Raw genomic sequence first — 21394 nt, 5'->3', positions numbered from 1 at the left:
ACTTGACAATGTCTATTGATATTCATACTGGATGTGCTGCAGGTCTATAGAACAGAAAAATGTACCCTGTGGATTCAGTCTGTTGCCCATTTTACTGCATCCTCATCACATCTTTCGCCCTTCACAAGAGAGTCAAATCACTGCCATTTTCAGTGTGAAAAAAAAAAAATCTGATATTGTGACACTGTTTAGCAGGCACTTCAGTCCTCTTTTCACAGGCTGTGTTGGTGTGATGGACAGGAATGAGGATTCACTTTTTTTCCTACCTGGATCATTGAATCATTTTAGCTGAATTAATTAACATTTTTCTTCTTCACCCTTTGAATTGGGCATTATACCTTAAATTAGTAAAGAAAAAGGAATAAAGGAGGGGGGGGGGGGTTGTTACTGGAGTACACTCACGTGGCATGGAAGAGGCTGTACCCAAATATTGACAGAATGTCACAGAAAAGGTCAGGTCTTTTTAAGGAAGGAAGTTCATTAGATTAATGGGTTGTGTCCTGCACAGTATTTTATCAGCTTCATTGCTGCAGTCAGCCAAAACTGTGTGTGCTTGCTTTCATATGATGTAAAAATCTAGATCCAGGCGTAGAGTTCTTGCATGTGTAATACCCTTTTATGCTTTCATGACTGCATACATGTAGATGTGGATTAGTATTATGTAGCCTAGAGTCTATACACTTTGCAAACCTGCATGCCACTATTCCTGCAGCCACACTGAAAGGCTTCAGCTCAGCCACTATATCCACTGAATCTGTTTTTTTAGTTTTTGGACACTGCAATGTCTTTGGAAGTAGAAATAATGCAAGTACTCATGTGTAACAAATGAACTGTCCCGAGAAAGAGCTCTGCTAGCAGCTGCTAAACAAGGTTATGTAACACATGACAAAGACAGCTCTGTCTCATTGTTCTTTTTAATAGAGTAAGCTGTAATAAAACTGATTTGCATCGGGTTTCTGTATGTACACGGGATGTAAAGACGTGCTGTGTTTTGTTTGTTAAGCTCATCAGCCCGCAGTCAAAAGAAAAGCAACATGCAAACAGGCTTGCATGATGAGTTGGTTAAGCCCACCCAAATGACAATAACACGGTCATGCACACTGTAGTGTTGGAAGGAGTGACTCACGCATGCGTATCAAAGCCTCTGCTTCTGCCAGTGCTAAGTGACTGCTGAAAAACAAAGGCAGAGAGAGCCGCGGCTGGGAAATGTCATCAGTCATCCTTAATGGAGGAAACAGACTTTAGGCAATCAATAGTGTTATTCTTTGAGGGCTGAAATAGTCGAATTGTTATCGTTGTTTTTGCTCTTTGTGTGCGGACAAGACTCCAGAGCTCGTAACAGTAAGTGACTAAATCGGCTATTGAGAATCCACAGGTTCCTCCTCTTCGCCTTTCTCTCCCCCCTTCCTCTCTTTCTTCTGTGTTTCTGGATGGATCTGGACTGAATGACAGCCTTTGTGGGCGAAGGAACTGTTGCATCACCCCAGTAGCTGTCACACATCACGGACTTGTTTATTTCACCGAGTGGAGGAAATAATGAAGTTAGGTCTCTCTAGATAGATGAGGACTTGCGAGCCAGGGGCTGGTGGAAGACTTAAATTCATAGATGAGAGCGTAAAGATTTCACAGCATCGTCTCTACAACCCTTTTATACCCTTTGTAGTTCATGCATTTTAGCTGACAGTTGGGTTTGGATTTTCAGTCGCGAGGAGGGGAAGTTACCTGCGCGCTCATCTGCCGAGGAGAGGCGCTGTCCGTGGTTCTGAAGTCATTTCAACAACAACTCTTATCCCACTCCTGGCCTACTGCGAAGACAACTTAAGGGTTCCTCCAAAAAGCAGCAGTTAGAGGGACACTGTCCACCAGCTGCTGCTGCAGAAACAGCTTAATATGGTAACTCAGGCCAGGGGTCACCTGCACACTTTGATACTTTTGACTTTTGTCGGTAAGTATAATTGTGCAAGATGTTAAAAATGGTCGTGGTTGTGAATGCTGCATGCCTTAATCCATTACGCAGATGCACAGATGAGTAATCATGAGACTTGTTAATGGATTGTGGATCCTCCAACTGGCTGTGAACTCAAAACCCAGTTTCAGAGCAGTCCCACTGACGTCTGCGGACTGCAACTCCAGCTCAGTGGTGTCAGCATTTAAGCGAAATAAGTCGATTCATTGAGCAGAGGAGACCAAGGTTAAGCCTTTTCCCTTTTCTTTTCCCTTTCTCTGATTTCCTCCCTGACTCTCCCTCTCTATCTCCCCATTTCTCTGCCCTATTTCCATGTGTTTGTATGAACCCTCAGTTAAAAAAAAAAAAAAACGAAAGAAGATGAGATGGAATCGATGTTGTCACTGTCTGCCCAGGGGCACTTTGGGTTATATAAGAGCACTGGACCCAACATTGTAACAGTCACACAAAGACATCCATGTGGCAAGCTCACTGAGATAACTGCCTCACTTCACTTTACAAGAAATCTGTCCCCTCCTCTGTCTTCTAGTTGTCATATGTTTTGTAATACGTTTATAGTATCTATCAGTCAATTCCCCTTCTTCCTGCTTGCCCACAACACTTTGCTGTCTTCCTCCTACACTACCCACAGTTCCTGCGTTCAACGCTCCATCCATTTAGTCCTCACTCTTCCAGTTGATACTAATGGGCAGAGGCCATCATTAGTGCTTACCGGCCTGGATGATCTTGGATTTGCTATAAGTGTTGTGACTCAAGTCTCCCCAGTGCTCACGGAGCTGTATAATTGAATTTATGTCTTTTTTAACGCTTACTGAGTTTTGCATCTGGCTCAATGTTGTATTGAATGCACAGAGAGCAATGAGAAACCAATGAGAGACCTCAATGAGAAAGAATGGGCCAGTCTATTAGTGCTGATAAAAGCTGTCTGTCATAATATTGTCTGTGGCTGTACACTGAAAATGGCATCACTGACCATGTGGTTTGTGCTTATCCACCAAAAAAGATGTAATCGCCGTGCAAAATCTGGACATTAACTATAGCTGCATCTTTAAGCACTCTCACGTTGAAACACTCACGAAGACGGGTTTTGAAGAGCTCTCTCAAAAATGCAAAAAGGAAAACTGTGGCTCTAAGTGGTTTATATTTGAACATTTTCAGAATGTTATTACTGATAAACAAATGTTACATTTGAAGCTCCACTCCAAACACATGTTAAGACCTATGAGAATTCTCAAATTTACACAATGTCTCATATTTCAGTGGTTTCAAAGTTTCCGCATCACACTTGTGTAAGTTACATACTGTTTGCAGATCTTAAACTGAGACGTAAGGTGAGCATAGATAAACTTCAGCAGACTGAAGTTACACAAACCAAAGTTTGCTTGTTGTTACTGTTGAACTTGAGTTTTCATCAGGCTAGCTTCTGAGCTAAATGTGTGTAACACTTCCATGCTCCTCCAGTCCACCTGAGCCAGCCAGTATGTGTCGATGTCCCATCGGCGACAGAAGCAGTCCTTGGGAAATCCATGATGTTGACCTGCATTTCCTGTTTGAAGAGGGAGGAGGTCAAAGCAAAGACACTTGTCAATTGGTACTACAGGCCAAAAAGCGATGATACACAGAAAACTCAGGTAGGTTCCTACAACGTTATTGTACATGATGTAAAATGTATGTGTGTGTTCATACCAGTATATACTGTGTATATATTTAATGCATGCCTTCTTGGCTTTTCCTCTACCCTAGATATACAAGTATGAGAATATGACTCCAATAGAACTCGATGGACCATTTAAGGGCCGTGTGACCTGGAATGGGAGCCAGGACTTACAAGATGTCTCCATTGAAATCCTTAACGTCACCTATAACGACAGTGGTATCTATGAGTGCCACGTGCGTCGCGAGTTTGAGTTTAGCTTCTTCACTCCCTCTGTGTCCATCATGAAGAACATCACGCTGACCGTGAAAGAGAAAGGTGCGGCTAATTGTTTTCCACTTTCTTCCATGTTATTCTGCCCTGTGCTGTGGTTTAGCCAAAATGCTTGGCTTCCATATCAGTACAGTTAAGTTTTCAGTGACTCTCCGATGATGTAAATTAGCTTAGTGGGGACATTCCAGAGCTGTGCACAAGGTTATTCCGACCTCAGACTTGTATTTGCTGCTAAGTGCTTCTCAGGCAATGGCATGCCTCCGTGACGTTACCAAAAATAGACAGCTGTCCCGAGAGATCCACAACTCAAATCTGACACTTAAGCTGTTTTTTGAAAGCTGTTTTTGCAATTGACATAATCTATTGCATAACATGACATAAATTGTTTCATATCAAAGTTTTAAAAATTAAAAATGAGAGAAATGTTTACAGCCCCAAAGCACATAGATAGTTCGCATTTGGCCTTAATATAAATATAAACTCGCATAAAGCCAGTGTCTCAGCAGGAGTGGTTGAACTGCAAAATATTTACCCAGCATTAGTCTGTACACTATCTTTTTTTCTGCTTTACTGTATCACCAGAACTGATTTATGTAGATTTAGATTGATTTAATTCAGTATAAAGAATTTGCTTTGCAGACGCATGACAGCATTACTGATCATTTCACTGCAGTATGGCACATTTTAACATGGAGTGGCCCAACTATTATGTTAAATATGATGATGATGATGATTATAATGATGGTGATACAGCTGCACACAGTATATGCTAGAAAGGTTAATTTACAATCCCCTCTGGTAGAAACACTCTGTCTGTGCTTTGTGTTGACTTCTGCGTACCTAGTGTTCTCTTTGTGCTGTACATGCCCCTCCTGTGATGTTGCATAAAGTGTTTATCAGAATGCTTTAAGTGGGTTTTGCATTTTATTATATATTTCCAGCTCACTGTTTTCACTAAGTGATGCATCAGTGTGAAGGCAGTCTGCCACTAACAACACCACTTTCCTCTCTCCCCTTTTTTTGTGACTGCAATGAAGAGGAATAATTATGTGTTTTATTTTGTCTGCCTTTATTGTCCATCAAAGCTTTCTTCTGTTGTCAGTGAAGGGGTTAATTCAAACCAACTACTTTTCTGTCTATTATAAGGGGTAATGTATTCTGCTTCCTGAATGCTTGGCTTGCTGAATGTATCATTTTCCACCTTGATCGAATATACAACATGTATATTTGGAACAACTTTACTCTCCCCATTTCTTTCTATATATGTGCTTGCACGTGGCATATAGTTAGTGGCATAAACATAGGCCTTTTGTATCCCAGAGTTTGGTTTGTATTTGGAAAAAAAGAAGTGCCAATTTGATTCTGATTATCCTATGTACAATTTTATAAACTATGCTACTGTTTTATTTATTTATTTGTTTTTATACATACTTAAAAGCCTCTAGTTTACATCTCATTCAACAGTGTTATCAAATTTCACAAAGCCTACAACCAGTGTACTGTACATTATAGCTTGGGAGTCATGTTACGGTAACGATGTCCATAGCAGTAGAATGGATTTGCTCACGACAAACACATCTGTGCTTTCCCATCTAAGGGATTGTATTACACTAATAGGCTCTATTTGCAGAGGCTGCACAATCAGTGAAAGCTGTCAACTGTCTGGTCAGCAGGCTCTCTGGAATTTGGTACACCCTCACTGGCACAGTGGTTCACAGTAGCTCATAATAATCCTGAAATGAAAGATAGTGAAGGAGGGTTGAGTTTTTTTTCTTCTGTTTTCAAACAATAGTCAGGTGGTCATATGTACACTGAAACAGTTTATGCCCACTGTAATCATTTCTTCTTCTTACTGGCCATTAAGAGGTCCCCTTCTAATGCAGAAGATTCACAGTCCTATGTATGTGCTGAAGTACATTGATTTTTTTTTGTGTGAAACTGCCTATTTGTTTTCTTCCACTGCAACTCAGAGAGGAAACACATCTGTGGAAACACAAAGAGGGAGTTTTATACTAAAAAGGTTGTAACACTGAAACACAGCCATTTGATTTGACAAACACAGAATGCTGAAGCCTTGTATTAACTTCAGATAACTCAGACACCCCCCCCCCCCCCCCCCCCCCTTTCACTTTTACTGGAAGAGTGTTGGAAAAGGATCTTTTAATGAACAGTATGACCAGGAGGAAGGGTTACAGCAAGCAAAAACTGCTTCAGTCAGCACCTGTGTATTGATTTAAGTCAGACTTGAAAATAATGTAAACCTATTCTTTAAGTTAAATTCAATGAAATAACTTAATGAATTGGTTTTAATGTTATCCATCTTATGCTGGTGTACATATATATGTAGTGGTCACATCTCTATGTTTAAAATGTATGTCATGCCCTGAGAACCACTGTGACCTCACATATCCATCTTATTTCACATTTAAAGGTACTTTGTGGAGTTTTTGACCTCTGGTAGCACTATGGAGCAATGTTTTTACATGCGGACCAGTGTTGTGTTTGTATCGTGCACAGGGGCAAGGATGTGCATGTGTGCGAGCATATGGTTGGTGAACTTCACATCCCGCTATCAGTTTTATGCTATTCTTCTGGTCGACAGCTGTTAGCACAACAACAAAATTACCAAAGGAGTAGTGAAGAACAACACTGTTCACAAGCAAAGGGGGATGTAAACAAACTATTTCTATAAATTGTCTCTGCAGATGTTTTATGAGGAAGGAAATGCATCCAACATTTTTATTAGAATTGAGGATACATACAATGCATTCTGGTGAGAAACACTGAATGTAAGCATAACTTTTGCTTGTTTACAAGAAAACTCCACAGGGCACCTTTAACTCTCTAGGCTCTACTATCATTGTACCACAGGTATGGTCGTAATGTTCTGTATGCAACATAGTTTGCACATCACTTTAAAAGTGTACCTATGAGCCAGATGCACAAAAGAAAGCATGACTTTGCTTAAAGTTCGGCTGTGTAGTATTGTACATACTGAGCTGGACGTCATTCGGTTAAAACAAAGTACGCTGTAGAAAAGTTGCCTTGTCTATTTTGACTGAGTTGACTGGATAAGCAGTGTTGCACATACATGAACAAAAACTTAGCATACTTTCTTAAACCTGTGAATTATTAAGTCTCTCCTACCCTACAAAACAAAACAAAACAAAACAAAACCAAAAAAAAAAAAAAAAAAAAAAAAAAAAAGCATTGAGAGGAAGGATGCATATTGAATAATACATGTCCCTTGCTGTTTGTGCTCCACAGCCAGTGATGACACCACAGCGCTCTACTCTGAAATCATGATGTATGTGCTGCTGGTGTTCTTGACCTTCTGGCTGCTTGTAGAAATGGTCTACTGCTACAGGAAGATCTCCAAGTCTGATGAGCAGGCGCAGGACACAGCGTGAGTCTCATACAGAGATAAATGTACAGAAAACAGCAAATTGAAACACTATGTCCCCGAAAACAAACCTGTTGTCAACACATCCAGATGCATATCTTTACCAAACATAGCAAGACAGTGTGTGCCAAATAACTGAAAGTTTTACCTCTGTATGCCTGAATTTCTGGTTATTACATAATAATAATTTTAAAAATCTCAGAAACGTTGCCAAAGGAGATTTATGAAGCAAACAAGAAGAGAACAGAACAAAGAGGAGAGAAAAAAGTCAGGCAGGCAAACAGACAGACAGACGGACAGGTAATTGAGTCTACACTGCATCAGTTTGTAACCCTCCTGCAACAGTAATCTGTCTTTTCACTTAGACTGCCTGACAGGCCTGAATAATTCTAAGCACTGCTGACTGCTCTTTTTTCTAAACAACCTTTTTACATCCGTGGTGGATTTGCAGCTCCATCAGAAACTGACTTTTTGCGTCACCTTGTCAGTGCTGACAAAGACCCGAATGCACCTCTATAGTCAGCTCCCACCGGATTGTCACGGTGTCGACTAGGCCATTCGATCCAGGTTGACAACTTTTGAACAGGCAATTTATGTCCCAAACAGAACAATCACAGATAACACGCAGCACATGTGCTGATCGAGTTATTGTGCTTTTGCAGATGATAATTGCTGACTCTTGCAGTGACACAAAGTCATAGTCAAAGTGCTGTATGCTTTCAGAACAGTAATTGTAAAGGGGGCGGACACAATGCAACATAACAGAATAACCTTAAGATATTCTGCAATACAATAGTAAGGTGTTTAGGAAAAGTGTTCATTAATTAACACCTGAATCAACAACTGAACAGTATGAGTTTCACAATGGTAGCATTTATTCAGGAGCTATTCTTTTAAATTGTATTTAAGTGTATTTTACATGCACTGTCTGGTACACATATTCCCGATAATATGCTAAAAAAGGCTGTGGCTGCTGTTACATCCCACTTTGCCCCCAGCATTTTGGTAAAGTGTATTCATCCATGCACAGCTCAGGAGGGCACATGAAGTTAAGCATCGACTGATCGAATGTGTATAACTCTGTGAACTACATCGGTTCCTGCAGCTGAAAGAGTTAATGGGTTGTGGCCACTTTGCAGCCATTATTGACCTGTATGACAACACATCCCACAGTGAGAAACTACACTCACTCAAAAAAGCTGTTTTGTGGTTGGCTTCTTAGCTACCCTGGCTTAAAGGATAGGCACCACAGCTAGAACATTTTGAGGTTTACATTTTGTGATGCATTAGTGGCTCAGATTATATCAGTCTTGTTTCTGAGGGAAAAGATGGAACAAATTTTGCTTGAATTTTGCTTGAATTTTGCTGACAGAGTCACAAAACTCTCTTAACTATAAAGATTTTTGCTTTGTCTACACAGTTCTGGTGCAGCTCTACTGAACAGAGTACATATTTAGTTAAGGTGTTGTGGTTTTTAACAATATGAAAGTTTGCTGTTAAATACTGTATAAGGGTGTCTTGTCTTCCTGATATGCAGCCTGCACAGTAGCTCCCCACTGCTCACATTGCAGTGATGGCTTTTATTCCACTAAGATTAATTCCCTCTGGGTGTATAAATTCATGAACCAATGCACCAAGGGGAAAATGTTTAGTCACAAAAGCCTCACTGTCCCAAAAAGTTATATTGCACTGTAGTGAATGCTGGTTGAACTTTAACCAACATTAGACTGTAGTGGTGTGTCTAAGACCTGGTGGTAGAGGGGACTCTACCACTCTACCACCAGGTCTTAGACACTCCTCTGTTTTTCTATCAATCTGCCTGCAGGACAAACTACCTAGCCATTCCCTCTGAGCAGAAAGACAATCCAGCCGCTCCTGTTACCGAATAAAAGTGGTTGTCATTGACACGGTATTTTATATGTGACTCTCTCAACCTGATCCCAACCAGTGAAATCATCCCCCTCGCTCTTTCAACTCATTGTTTGTACCTTTATCAGCCATAACTGTGCAACTCTGTAGTGGAGTCCTGTTGCTTCAGCACCGTGTGTGTCTCCTCTTGCTCGTTCCCTTCAAAAGGGGCTTTCATTCCTGTCATTTTCGGTCCTCCATTTGTACTCACTCTCCATTCAGTACACAATTTCTCTCACCATCAAGAATTTGCCACGAGAAATGTTAGAATATGTTTGAAGCAGGGTAAATAGTGTTGAATTAAGTTTTTAATTATACAGTATGTAAGAAAGGCTTGATGTCTCATGTGAAAACTGGTATGATTTAAACGTTTAATAAAAAAGTTACAGCAACAGTTCAATATGAGCATGAAAGAATAGAATATATATAATTCAATCCACAGTCTTCTCTGGCAATGCTCTCCATAGTGATGATACTAAGTCATGGTACTCTAAAATGTATGGAATTTGCATGTATATGAAGAAGGACTCTTGAGTTACTACAACCCTTAAGGACACAACCACTGAATTAGATAATGGGGAATTTGTATATTGTTTAATATTGCAGATATGACACAAGTTATTTAGCATATAAATTGTTCCATGTTGAATAAGAGAGTACATGTTCCCTGCTCTTTACAGGTATTGACCAATCACAATGGGACTTCAGTGTCCTGTGACAGAAACAGGCATAGATTCCACAACCTTATCTGTGCCGCTATGGAGGTATCGTTTCTCCCAAACAGCCATGGGAATCCTGCCAACTGACTTCCCCTGTGTGTCGACTGTGTCTTGTGAAGAGCCAGTCAAAAATGTCCAAGTGCTCAATTATTCTCCTCCTCTTCATCTCATCTTTTTTTTTTATACCTTTGTGCCAGGCATCTTGAAATCAAGTGCTTTCACAAATACAGCAGGTTAAAGAACAAAAATGTCAGTGTCTTGCACTTATTATCAAATAAATACCAGCCATGCTTCAATTGAATCTGCCAGTGTGTAGAGTTAATAAACATTTTCTTTGTGGTTTGTGGAGCCTATGTGATTTATAACCTGTATAAACAGATATGATCCAGTGAAAGAACCTGCCCTACTGCTGTCAAGGCTGTTATACTGACTCTGTAGTACTTGTTGAATTTGTTTTGTTTTATTACTATTTTGTAGACCACGCTGAGACTTTGGGTCACAGTTTTATTTGTACTGGCGAATATCTTTTTGATGTCTTTTTAAGGAAAATGGATTGCATAGCTTTTATACTGTGTGGATGTGCATTTCTCCCTGTTTTTTGCTATATGCATCAGTGTAAAGAAAATATTTAAAACACAGAAAACATATTGTCATACTATTTCAGCTTATCGGAATTCATCTAGAGGTCTCTCCTATACTCTCCTCTGTGTAAATCTTTAATCCATGTTCAGCACCAACATCAAAGTACATTCAGTAGGTTAAGTCTCACTGCATACAGTTACTCTAAAATGTATTCTTGGGCTTTGACTGTTGCTGATGTTTCACCGTAGCAGTGCTATTGAGACTAAATGTGTGCCTATTTCTATAGTACAACACTGTAGAAATTTATATATTTTGTGATTCAGTCATACCACGCTGTTTTTTGTCTATTACAGATATGACATCTCCTGTGTGAGTGAGCTGCTTTTGAACTATTAAATACAATGCATTCCACAGCCCATGTTGAAGCCCTTTTTTTCCCCTCAAAACTTGTGTAATTGTGCAGATGCCGTTGAAATTGCACAATGAAATGAGACCACTCTTTGACTTTTACCAGGACGTTGAAAGGAAAATGCAGCATTGACTCTCAGCAGCTTCTGTCTTATGTCCTCCTTATTATCTGTGACTGTGGTGGTGGTGAAAGGAAAGGAGCAGACTCTAAATCAACCGCGATAAGCACTTCTGGTGTTTCCAGCTCTCATTAACACTGCAGAGTGGGAGCTAACACAAAAGACTTTCGATTTGTTTCTGCTTGACGCAGACTCCGTATTTTAATTGTCAGTCCTCACAGAGCTGAGACACATTGCTGTATAACAGAGAGTTTTATTCAGTGGGATCAGAGCTGGTCCAGATAAGCAGGGCCAGAAAGGCTGTGGAACATAAAGACAGGCAGGAAAAGGTGAAGGAACCAGAAGAGAGGATGCGAAAAAGACTGGCAGTTAGAGAGAGATGTGATGTATGTTGCTCTTTTAGCTAGCCGTGACCCACAGCAGTGACAGATATAGCAGCAGCTGTTGTTATAGCAACCCAGGCAAGCCTGTAGCAAGGCAGACCACCCGGCAAAGATATTACCTACAACAGTTGAGACACATTCATTTATGCTCAACCATAAAAAAATGTGGAGCGTTTTATTACTTACTATGCACAAAATAAAGAGGAGCCACCAGTCACCCAGGATGCTTTGCTCCAAGAGGAATAGAAGAGGCGTGATAAACTGTCCTGGAAAAGAAGGAATGCCTCCACAAGCCTATCAAGGTCAGGTATATTGTCTGAATGGAGAATAGGTAACGTAACAAGTGCACCCTTTATCCATCCATCAAGTTCACATAAATTGGTTATTGATTGTGCAACACATCCCATAAACTCTGCAACAATATGGCATTATGGCTTTGAGATGCATTGTGAAAGTGCAATTATGGACCCTCCCCCTCTTCTCTCTCTCTCTCTCTCTCTCTCTCTCTCTCTCTCTCTCTCTCCACTGCCTCTCTGTGTGTCTCTCTCTCTTCCCTCTCTATTGTTACAATGTTCCTCCCTGAGGATACAACCCAGTAATATGGCCCACATTCTACTAAAATACGTTTCAATTAAACCACCAGGCCCCAACTGCCTCTGTGCTCTGGTAAGCATTTTAAGTCCCGTCTCACCAAGAACGCACGCTAGATGTGACTATGAACGCTTTTTATTTGGAGTTAATTTTCTTTGCTTGTAAATGGAAATAGCTAATCACATTAAGTGTCACTACTGACAGAAAGGGATTTGCTCGCTCAATATCCCACTGACAAAACAGTCTGCACATGCAACATTGCTCATTTTTCTCCTGTGTTGACCAACAGTCAGGTAAATTTGATGTTGCCTAAAGTGGTTGCCTAAGGATGACCACAAGGTTGCAGCTATTTTTCGTCATAAAATGTGACCCTAAATCATTTATCATATAATCTGCAGAATACATAACTTGTCCATCTATGAAGGGTCTTTGTCTCCCCCTAGTGTAAAGCATATTATGTCATCAAATGTTGACATGCAATCAGAGACAAGATATGAATGTCAACCTTTCCAGCAAGCCTCTAACACCAAGAAATACAAAATCATGCTGTTGCTCAATTGGTTGACAAGGAGAGCAATTAATGATTTGATCTGTTGCTGATGACTGCAATATTTTCTCATAAATTCAGACAATGTTAGTGATTTATTGATTAAATCTGTTTGGAAGATGGGTTGATCAGGAATGTTTGGCTGTGGCCTGTGCATTGATGTGGCGTGCTGTATGCTGCCAGACATCGCAGTCACCCAGAAACACAGTTTATTGACTGTTGATCAATAGTCACTTTGCTGCAGCTGAGTTCTATCTGTTTTGGCATTAAAGAGTTATAATAGATGGGAACATATTGATAAATTACAAAGTGAGTAATTATTATTCTTTGGTTTTCTGCATTCTAACTAGGATACCATGTAAAGTGTTTACCATGAAATCTTTTTTTTCCTCTCTCTGTGTGGTAAAGTGTCTAAAGGGAATTTTCAAAGCATTGTACCAGGCCAAGCCGGAGCTAAGAGGGTGTTTTCACTGTTATTCTCCTGCCTGCCGATTTCCATTTCTTTTAGCAGCTCAAGACGAATGCACACATTTCAAATGGAGGCACCGAAATTGAATCATTTCTTCCAAGGAAGCTCATCTCAGATAACCATGGGCAGCCCACAAATCTTCACACATTTCATGCTGTATACTTTTAGACAGGGGATGGCTGTTGACTTTGTCGTGCAAAAAAAAAAAGCCCACACCTTATTAATTCATTTCTGGAATGTGCAAGTTTCAGCTTGATTAAAGACTTTCAGCCAAGGAGAGATGAGAGATATTTTTGGATTGCAAACAATCTCTCTTTTAGGAGACATAAATTAAATTGGAATCCAGATTCTCGGACCAAAGATAGAGTTGAAGCCAGACTGTTTTCTTCTGATCAGGCTGTGTTGATAATAAATCAGCAGTAATTAGACTCACCTTTTGAAAACAAACGATGTGACAGAGAAAACAATATGGCTTATTTGAAAGGTAGACCAATTTAGAAAAGTAACAGATCATTGAACAGGGTTGTCACATGTTGATTAAGCACAAATGTTTAATGCAGATGCATCACATTAAACATTAATAATCAATTTGACAGCTATTCAAAGTCTAAATAGGATTTTTTTTATAAAAAAAAAAACCTCAAGCATTAATGAAATGCTCAACATCACTCTTAAAGCAACAGTCTGACATTTTATGAATTTCCTCGCTTTCGTGCTTCTCTGTTTAGCAAATATATGGCTAGAGTCAGCAGGTTATTAGCTTACCATTCATTTCCAGGTCTGGAAACAGCTAGCCTGGCTATGTCCAAAGGTAACAAAATCCACATGACATGAGATGACATGTTAATTAGTGACCTTTACAGATGCTGGTAAGCAAATTTAGTTACTTGAAGGCAGAGTCAGGCCAGCTGTCTCCCCTGATTCCTGTCTATTAACCTGCTGGCTTTAGCCTTGCATTCACTAAACAAAGCGACATGAGATTGGTGTCAATCTTTGCATCTAATGCTTGTCAAAAAACAAATTATCATTTACAAAAATATTGAACTATTGCTTCAATTTATACATAACCTTACAAACTGTCATTGTGTTTAAGTACAAAAGTCTAACTACTGCTTTAACTTCATGCTCAGACAAGACCTCAGTGCCTTTTTTCCTATTATTATATATCACACTTTTTCACAAGCCAGCTCTAGACAGCTCTCTGAGAATGAATATTCTGGTCACAATTTTTGCTTGTGAACACTCAGCACAATTATACTAATGCCTGGCTGTGATTCTAATTGGCTACATTAGCACACTGTTATTTGCTCAATATTTGATTAGACATTTACCGTCCCCATCTGACTCCTATATTCCTCAAAGTCAATGCTTATCATGGGAACAGAAACCTCCTGGCACAGCGCATCACTCGAGTGTTTTTATTCTTTGTCAGTTGTTAAATTGCACCTGTTCAACTTTGAAGTGCATCTGTAGAACCTCTCCACATATAGGCAGTGAAGATCCAATATGAAAACTATATTGAGATGGTTTTTGATACTTAAAACCACAAACATGTCCTCTTATGGACATCAAAACTTCATTGGAAAAGTGTCAAATAAGGGACCTTTAAGTTTAGCATAATCTGACTTTGGATAATGTACACAGTCCCTGTGAATTATTCCTGAGTGTGTGCATAATCATATTAACCTTGCCATTATAGAGTTGTTGTCATCCCCCTGTGGTGTCATTGCCACAAAGGAGAGCCAAGACGTAGAGGTGTTTAACAAATAGAGAACTGCTCCTGACTACTGAATGAAGCCATATCATCCCAGGAATATTAATTTACTGTCTTGTAATCCATCAAAGCTCTTTTTAAGTGAAGCGATCTATTGGTTATTTCAGCTTCCACACCTCCTGTCTCTAGCAACAGATTTTTAACATGGATACATCTTTAGTCTTCTTGTCATTCCACACAGATGTGTGATATTTGTGGAGCATTATTCCTCTAACCTGTCACGCCTTTTCTAATCTGGTATATCACTCTCTCTCTCTTTTTTAATCATTGCAATAAAGGTGTTTTGGTTTATTTGATTTTCCTTAAATCCATTGTAAACTCAGATACAGCAACAGATGCATTAGACCTGTAAGTAGATGTAGAATCAACAATAAACCATATGAAAGTGTGTTGCTGTCAGCCACGTTGCCATCATCATTGTTTCATACATGTGGATTAAGCACTGCCAGACCTCTGCTCACCCACTGTGTGCATTAGAGAACGTAGGTGTATGTTTGTTTTCTCAATAGCTTTAGTCTCGTGATGTAGCTGTTATTGGATGCCTCCTTTATCTGTAATGCGTGTCCCCAAATAAATGACTGAACTCCAGGCTTTACATTGTTTGTTAGTCATCACATGGCAGGGGTTGCTACTGTGGAATGATACTGAAAAAAAAAGGAGATTAAAAAAATCCCAGCTTTTTAAAACTCCTAATCAAAACTGAATCCATGAATTAAACAGGAACCCTTTCACCGTATACCTTAACCTTTCCTCTCTCCCATCCATCTCTCCAATCCATCATCCCATTCTCCATTTCATTCACCCGCATTTCAAACAAGAGGCATCTTTGATTAGCAAGACAAAGAGGATGCCTTAAATAAAAAGACCATTTACAAGTCAGACTCGGAAGCGTGGCTGTGACTGGGCCCATGTTTTCTAATTTGTGATGAGAGGAAGGAGCTGGCCCATAGCACGATGACGTCGCCGCTCTATTGTTAGTGAAATGAACACCTGGCTGCCAGAGAAGTGCTAAATCACTGCTCTGTGTTTAGCCACACCTGAGGCTCTCCACACAAAGTGACACAAAGCAGAACATTACATTGCAGGCTGGCTGAATTCAAAGGTAACTGTCCCTGAAACGCAGGTTTTTCATCTAATCAATCAACAACTGGTTGGTCGAGTAGATGGAAATTTATTGCACGTTGCTATATTAACTGCAACACTGTTTCCTGCGAGGTGAAACCTGATTATACAAAAGTGGAAGAGAGGGAAATTAGCCCTGTGGATTTCTGAAGATTTCTAATTATGTTGTGTAGTCAAAAGTTAAGGGAAAAAGAGAAGGTTTTAAAATATTGCCAGACCTCTGACAAGCCTTCTGCTTTATTACTTTTGTGCAGCAGCCAAGGCAGCAGTTGGCTGATACCCTTCTTGACACTAGTAGTTAGACAGAACCCCACGATGTCTGATAAATGTTATTTTACCCCTGTGGTTATAAATGCTCACACACTCTTCACTTAAGCATGCTCACATGCATGACTCCATCATGGGCAATCATTAGAAATGATAAATCATGTCTCACAACCTGGAGACTTATATTGAAACTGCTGTGGATCAAAATCTAATTAATTAAATTCTCCAATACCCTCTCACACCAGCAGGTTCAATTTGTGAAGGATAAAGTTATAGATAGACAGTGAGAAATAACAGCTGCTCTTCTCTACTTCTATCTCATGGAAGGTGGTAGACCCTTCTTTCAACAATAAATCCCAAGTCTGTAAAGTCAAAACTTCTCTCTGCAAATCCTCTGGGATCAATTAACACATAGTGCACAGGAAATAGGAAGTTTTATCCACAACTTTAATCTTTTTAAAATGCCAGATTATTTCCTGTGTGAGGTTGTATTATTTGCATAATTTGCAGCTTGGCCTCTGCTTTGATTAAGCCTTCAAGCTTATCTGGCAGAGATAAATGCGAGCATCCTCTGTGACTTAACTAATAATTTGGAGCAGCAACTAATGAACACATCGAATCAATAACAAAACCACACAGCATAGCCAGTTACTGGAGTATGCCTTTCACATCCCTGCAGCAGCTGACTACCGGGGGAACAGCTGACCTAATCTGCCTCGACTCGGGTCAAAGGCCTGGAAACAGGAGGAACTGTTACTGAGAAGTAGGAAGTTACATCAGTAGTGAAGAAATAGGTAACAGTGAATCATCTTTTTGTATTGAGCCATCTTGTTGTATTGAGACAACATCCAAACCAAACAAACAAACAAAAAAATAAATAAATAAAAAAATCACTTGGAATCAAATGGGGCTGCAGGATACAGAAATAGGATATTTTGGTGATGGATAGCGTGGGAATTTAGTTGTTAGCAAGACACCTGTTTTTCATTCTCAGATTCAGGTGGTAAACTCACTGTTTATTGCACTGTGCTGTAGCTTTCCTCCAGAATCATCACTGTGTTACCACTGAGTATGGTGGAGTACATGGTGAATTTGTGGCCAGTCAGGTGCTTTTGTGAATTGTCATCTTTTAAATACACTGAAATGAATGAAGTTTGAATCTGTCTGTCTACACGCTAACAGAGACACTGAACATTTGTATTTGTTGGTAAGGGTAGTTTGGAGATACGCTTTATACAGAGAGAGCTCAGGGCATTGTTTTTGTGTTTTTGGCTTGTCTGTGGGCTGGAGTCTACCTCTCTGGATTCTGTACCAATGTGTACTAAGTGAAAAGTGAGGGATCACCAGCGTTATTACAATTCAGTCTGTGGGGGACAAAACCTGTACCCAGTTTTATGGCAATCCAATCAAAAGTCGTTGAGACTTATCACTCCACAAATGTGCACGTCTTGGTGGTGCTGGAGAAAAAGTCAGGACCAAAAGTCATTAGAATTCATTATCTTCGAAGCATACAAAAAAAGGAAAACATTTCTTGGCTACGCATCCAAAAGTTGTTGCAAGATTTGATTTTATTTCTTGTGTATTGCATACCTCTGGTTTGTCTTTGTTAATTTATCTAGAAACAATAAAAAGAGAGGAAAAAAAGAAAAGAAAAAAAGGCCCATGAGCCCATTTTTGTATAAAAGATCAAGAAAAAGGCAACAAACAGTATCATTACCATTTCCACTCAATGCAGTATATTTTCCCTAACAGCACCTTTCAGTTGCACCTCTCAGCAGTGTAGATCAGATTTACTTCCCCGAGTGAATTTGACCTACACTGCACCATAAAAATCACTTAACCAAGTGAATTTGATCTAGGTTGAATTGGATCGAGTTACGTGCTGTGCAACTGTGGAAACCAGCCACGAAAAGGTGTGATTGAATACTACAACAGACCTTGACTGAAACAAGGCTTTTCTGACAAGAGTGGACAAATTGCTTCTCAGCAGCTGTCCCCAAACCAATTAACCCGTGGACACTCGCAAATAAGAATTTTACAATTTCACTGGAAACGGAGAATGACATGAAAGCAAAGTCTGTGTGCATAACTAATTACTCATAAGGGTTGATGAGAAGAAATAGTAAAAAAAAATCCTTTTTTTGTGAGCATATATTATATATTAGCATATATTATTACAGAGTCAACTGTGGTTTCTTAGATCAGGGACTTCAAATTAGGACTAATGGGACACATGGCTGCAGCAGTTTCATGTCTGTTGCTTCTCTTGATTTTTAGGTCTTTTTTGACAGTTAAAAAAATAAGACCCATAGTGATTATTTCTATATACGTCTATTTGGTGAATATGAAAGGAATAGAACTGATCATCCAGTCAGCCTTGACTAAAATCCGTGCAAAATCCGTGCAAAAACTGCTTGCGTCTTAGGTTTTGTTTTTATTCTAAAAGAGCAGTTCATTTCCAAGAAGGTCTCTTAATGGCACAGATAAGTCTTTCTCTGTTCAGTGACTGTGACTGATCTATACGGAGAGAGAGAATAGGAGCATAAACAAGGAGTATAAACAAGACAGGTATGGTAGTTGTATTTCTGGTTTCAGGTTAATTTTTCTTCAAACAAAATGGATTCCTTGTAAAAGGCTGTCTTAATTGAAGGTGATGGAAACACACACACACTGCATGACACGTATTTGTCCTGCAGTAATTAATTTCCTGGGAAAAAAGCGAATTATGCGGGAGCTTTTCTTGTTCCAATCTTGTCGTAACCAGCAAGCTGAATATATTAGTCTCTCTAGTCATATAATGAATTATTCTGTGTACTTTTCTCTCTTCACTGGGAAAGCCAGAGGATACACTAAGATTTATTTCAAAGCAGAAATGAAGAAGCATACACATGTCACTGAACTTAATACATACCTTTCAAAAAAACACACTCTGTGGGAACGCTACAGTTGTGCAGCAGTGATTTCTTGCTCTTCAGTAGTAATGTGATAGACAACACTGCACTTTCCTCTAACACTGTGTCTGTTTGCACATTTATTACCATCCTTGATTTCAAAGTAAATTAGCTATTGGTCTTTTTGCACTTTATTTCTCTATAAATTTATACCGTGAAGGGGGGAAAAATTCTCTGGCTGCTGCTCTTTTAAAGCCACACGCGAAGCTTTCACCCTCAGCAGACCTCTCAATGTGACTCCTAACAAATAATTTTCAATGACACACTTGAAACATTTTCACATCCCCTGACTTATCTATTTTTCAGATATGGTGGTTAAACATCATCAGCATGGAAAATTAACTGCTTCCGGGGATATTTATCTTTCCCTACTTTGTGCAAATACATACTAATGCCAAACTGAAAAATGACACTGGAAACTGTGGGAAGCTTGAAATTGATAAATGCCAGAAACAGTACAAAGATGAATATAAAAAGCAGATCCCTAAGGTTTTCAGGTATACAAGGAGGAACAGCTTGAATAAAGCAGGTAAAGCTTCGTGTGAAAGCACAAGGCTGGTCAGCCGAGCTCTTAATAGACCAGTTTGATTGCTAACAGCTCTGCAGAATCAACAGTGAGGGTCGGTGGAAGCCTTAATATTGGAGAAAAAGCTTGAGCAACAGAGAAGCTGTGGATGAGTTCAAAATCACTGATGCTTGAGAGGAATCGGGGGAGGGGAGGGGGGGGTAAGGTGATGCTTATCATTCTCTGGTCGCCAAGCAACAAATGTCCATGTGCCTATGAGCAAAGCATCTAACACGTAATTCAAGCTGCTGAAGTGGAGCCATTCAACAGCTGGCATTATGAATTAAATATGTAAATTTAAAAAAAATGAACACTGAGATCACGTCATCAACTTGCATCCGTCTGTGTTGACCAAACTGGTTTCAGCAAAGGAAAAGAAGACAATATGTAATGTTGATTTTGCAATGTGAGTTTGAGGTAAATATGTTTCTTGCTTGTGTAGTTCACATACTTCTATGTCTTACTGAATGACATATGACAGATTTGAGTCAGAGCAGCAGTCACGCTGTGGAACTTTGGTCCCAATTTTCTGACACTGTCAGAATTTTGATGCAACCTCTTTGGTCGCAGAGGCTTTGAATTGCCCCTCAGTGGACTTGTCACACTGTTTGATATGTGACCATTATTTGTGACTGATGACAAAAGATTTTACCATGTTTACTCCTAGACTGACAAACTTTTCTCTGGGACAGCCCAAAATCACACAGTGTAAGAGAGCTTTTATTCTTCACCATCTTTACTGCTGTGCATGAAGAGTGTTCTTTTCTCCTTTGATTCACTGTCATGAAACTGTCAAACTTGGCAAGTGATGTAGCAAAAAAACATACAGACACACACTGGTCTGGGTCAGGATCTCGAGAGGTGTCCAGGTGCTGTGTTAGTTTTCTTACACAATGACAGATTCCACTTGACAAGATGAGTAATTTTTGCACCTTGTGCTCATTTTTATTCCAAAGCCCAACGCTTGATATCACATAGTCTGATCCCGGAATATAGCATTTCTGTTCCTTGTTTATGTTGATGGCCTAAACTAAACCAAAGTAAATTAATCAACTTCATGCTGGCATAGGAGAAAAAAGCAACTGACCTTTTAAAATGCATAATCTCTTTGTACTCAGCAATTATCTAGATCTTATTTTCATGAAAGCAGCCCTTGTCAAAAAGGTCACTTTTCAGACAAGTAAGACGTCATACTGAAAATACCTCAAAGTACTTTATAATCATCTCTCCTTGCACAGATATTTTAAATAACTTCGGAGCAGGATTTAGAAAGCAAGAGCCATATCACTAACACGGACACTTTCAGTCTAATTGAATGTAACTTTAAACTTAGCCGGCACCCCCACAACATCTGAACTCATTAGTTGGAGAAGTTGTGCTCTGCAGTACTTGGTATTTTTATTTGGCATCAACAGAGAAGGATAGAGCTATAATGGGCAGTAATTATGGAAGGTAGATACTACCTACAGTATAATGCTGTTTCAGTGTCCTTAAATGATTGTTTTTTTTTCTCTGAATATGAAATGGGTCCTTATTTTTCTCCAAGTCTGTCCCTTATCTGAAGACATGTTTTGTATATAAAATTATAGATGTGAACGGTTATTTCTCCAACGGTATTTATTTTGTTCCACCTTGAGGATTGTCTTTTTTTTTCCTCAGTGTGCTTATCAGTAACCATAATAAACTGTGTGAG

The 21394-nt window shown here is 39.5% G+C and overlaps 1 protein-coding gene across 4 annotated transcripts; it reads left to right on the top strand.

Moving 5' to 3' along the window:
* Nucleotides 1–1202: 1202 nt before the first annotated feature.
* On the top strand, nucleotides 1203–10918 carry scn3b (sodium channel, voltage-gated, type III, beta). 4 transcript variants are annotated; one of them, XM_041045511.1, is made up of 6 exons: nucleotides 1203–1341; nucleotides 1703–1945; nucleotides 3428–3597; nucleotides 3710–3938; nucleotides 7161–7299; nucleotides 9122–9778. In XM_041045511.1, exons 2-6 carry the CDS (start codon nucleotides 1891–1893, stop codon nucleotides 9183–9185), a joined length of 657 nt encoding a protein of 218 aa, XP_040901445.1. In that variant the 5' UTR covers nucleotides 1203–1341; nucleotides 1703–1890; the 3' UTR covers nucleotides 9186–9778. The 4 variants fall into 4 exon arrangements, with proteins under 4 accessions (XP_040901445.1, XP_040901446.1, XP_040901447.1 ...); XM_041045512.1 differs by lacking the exon at nucleotides 9122–9778 and adding an exon at nucleotides 9885–10918 and having other exon boundaries at nucleotides 1203–1945; XM_041045513.1 differs by lacking the exon at nucleotides 1703–1945.
* Nucleotides 10919–21394: the final 10476 nt, after the last annotated feature.

The sequence above is a fragment of the Toxotes jaculatrix genome, chromosome 9 (assembly GCF_017976425.1).
Source record: "Toxotes jaculatrix isolate fToxJac2 chromosome 9, fToxJac2.pri, whole genome shotgun sequence".
Taxonomy (NCBI): domain Eukaryota; kingdom Metazoa; phylum Chordata; class Actinopteri; family Toxotidae; genus Toxotes; species Toxotes jaculatrix.
The sequence above is the reverse complement of the archived record's forward strand: the minus strand, read 5'-3'. Positions and strand labels throughout refer to the sequence as shown.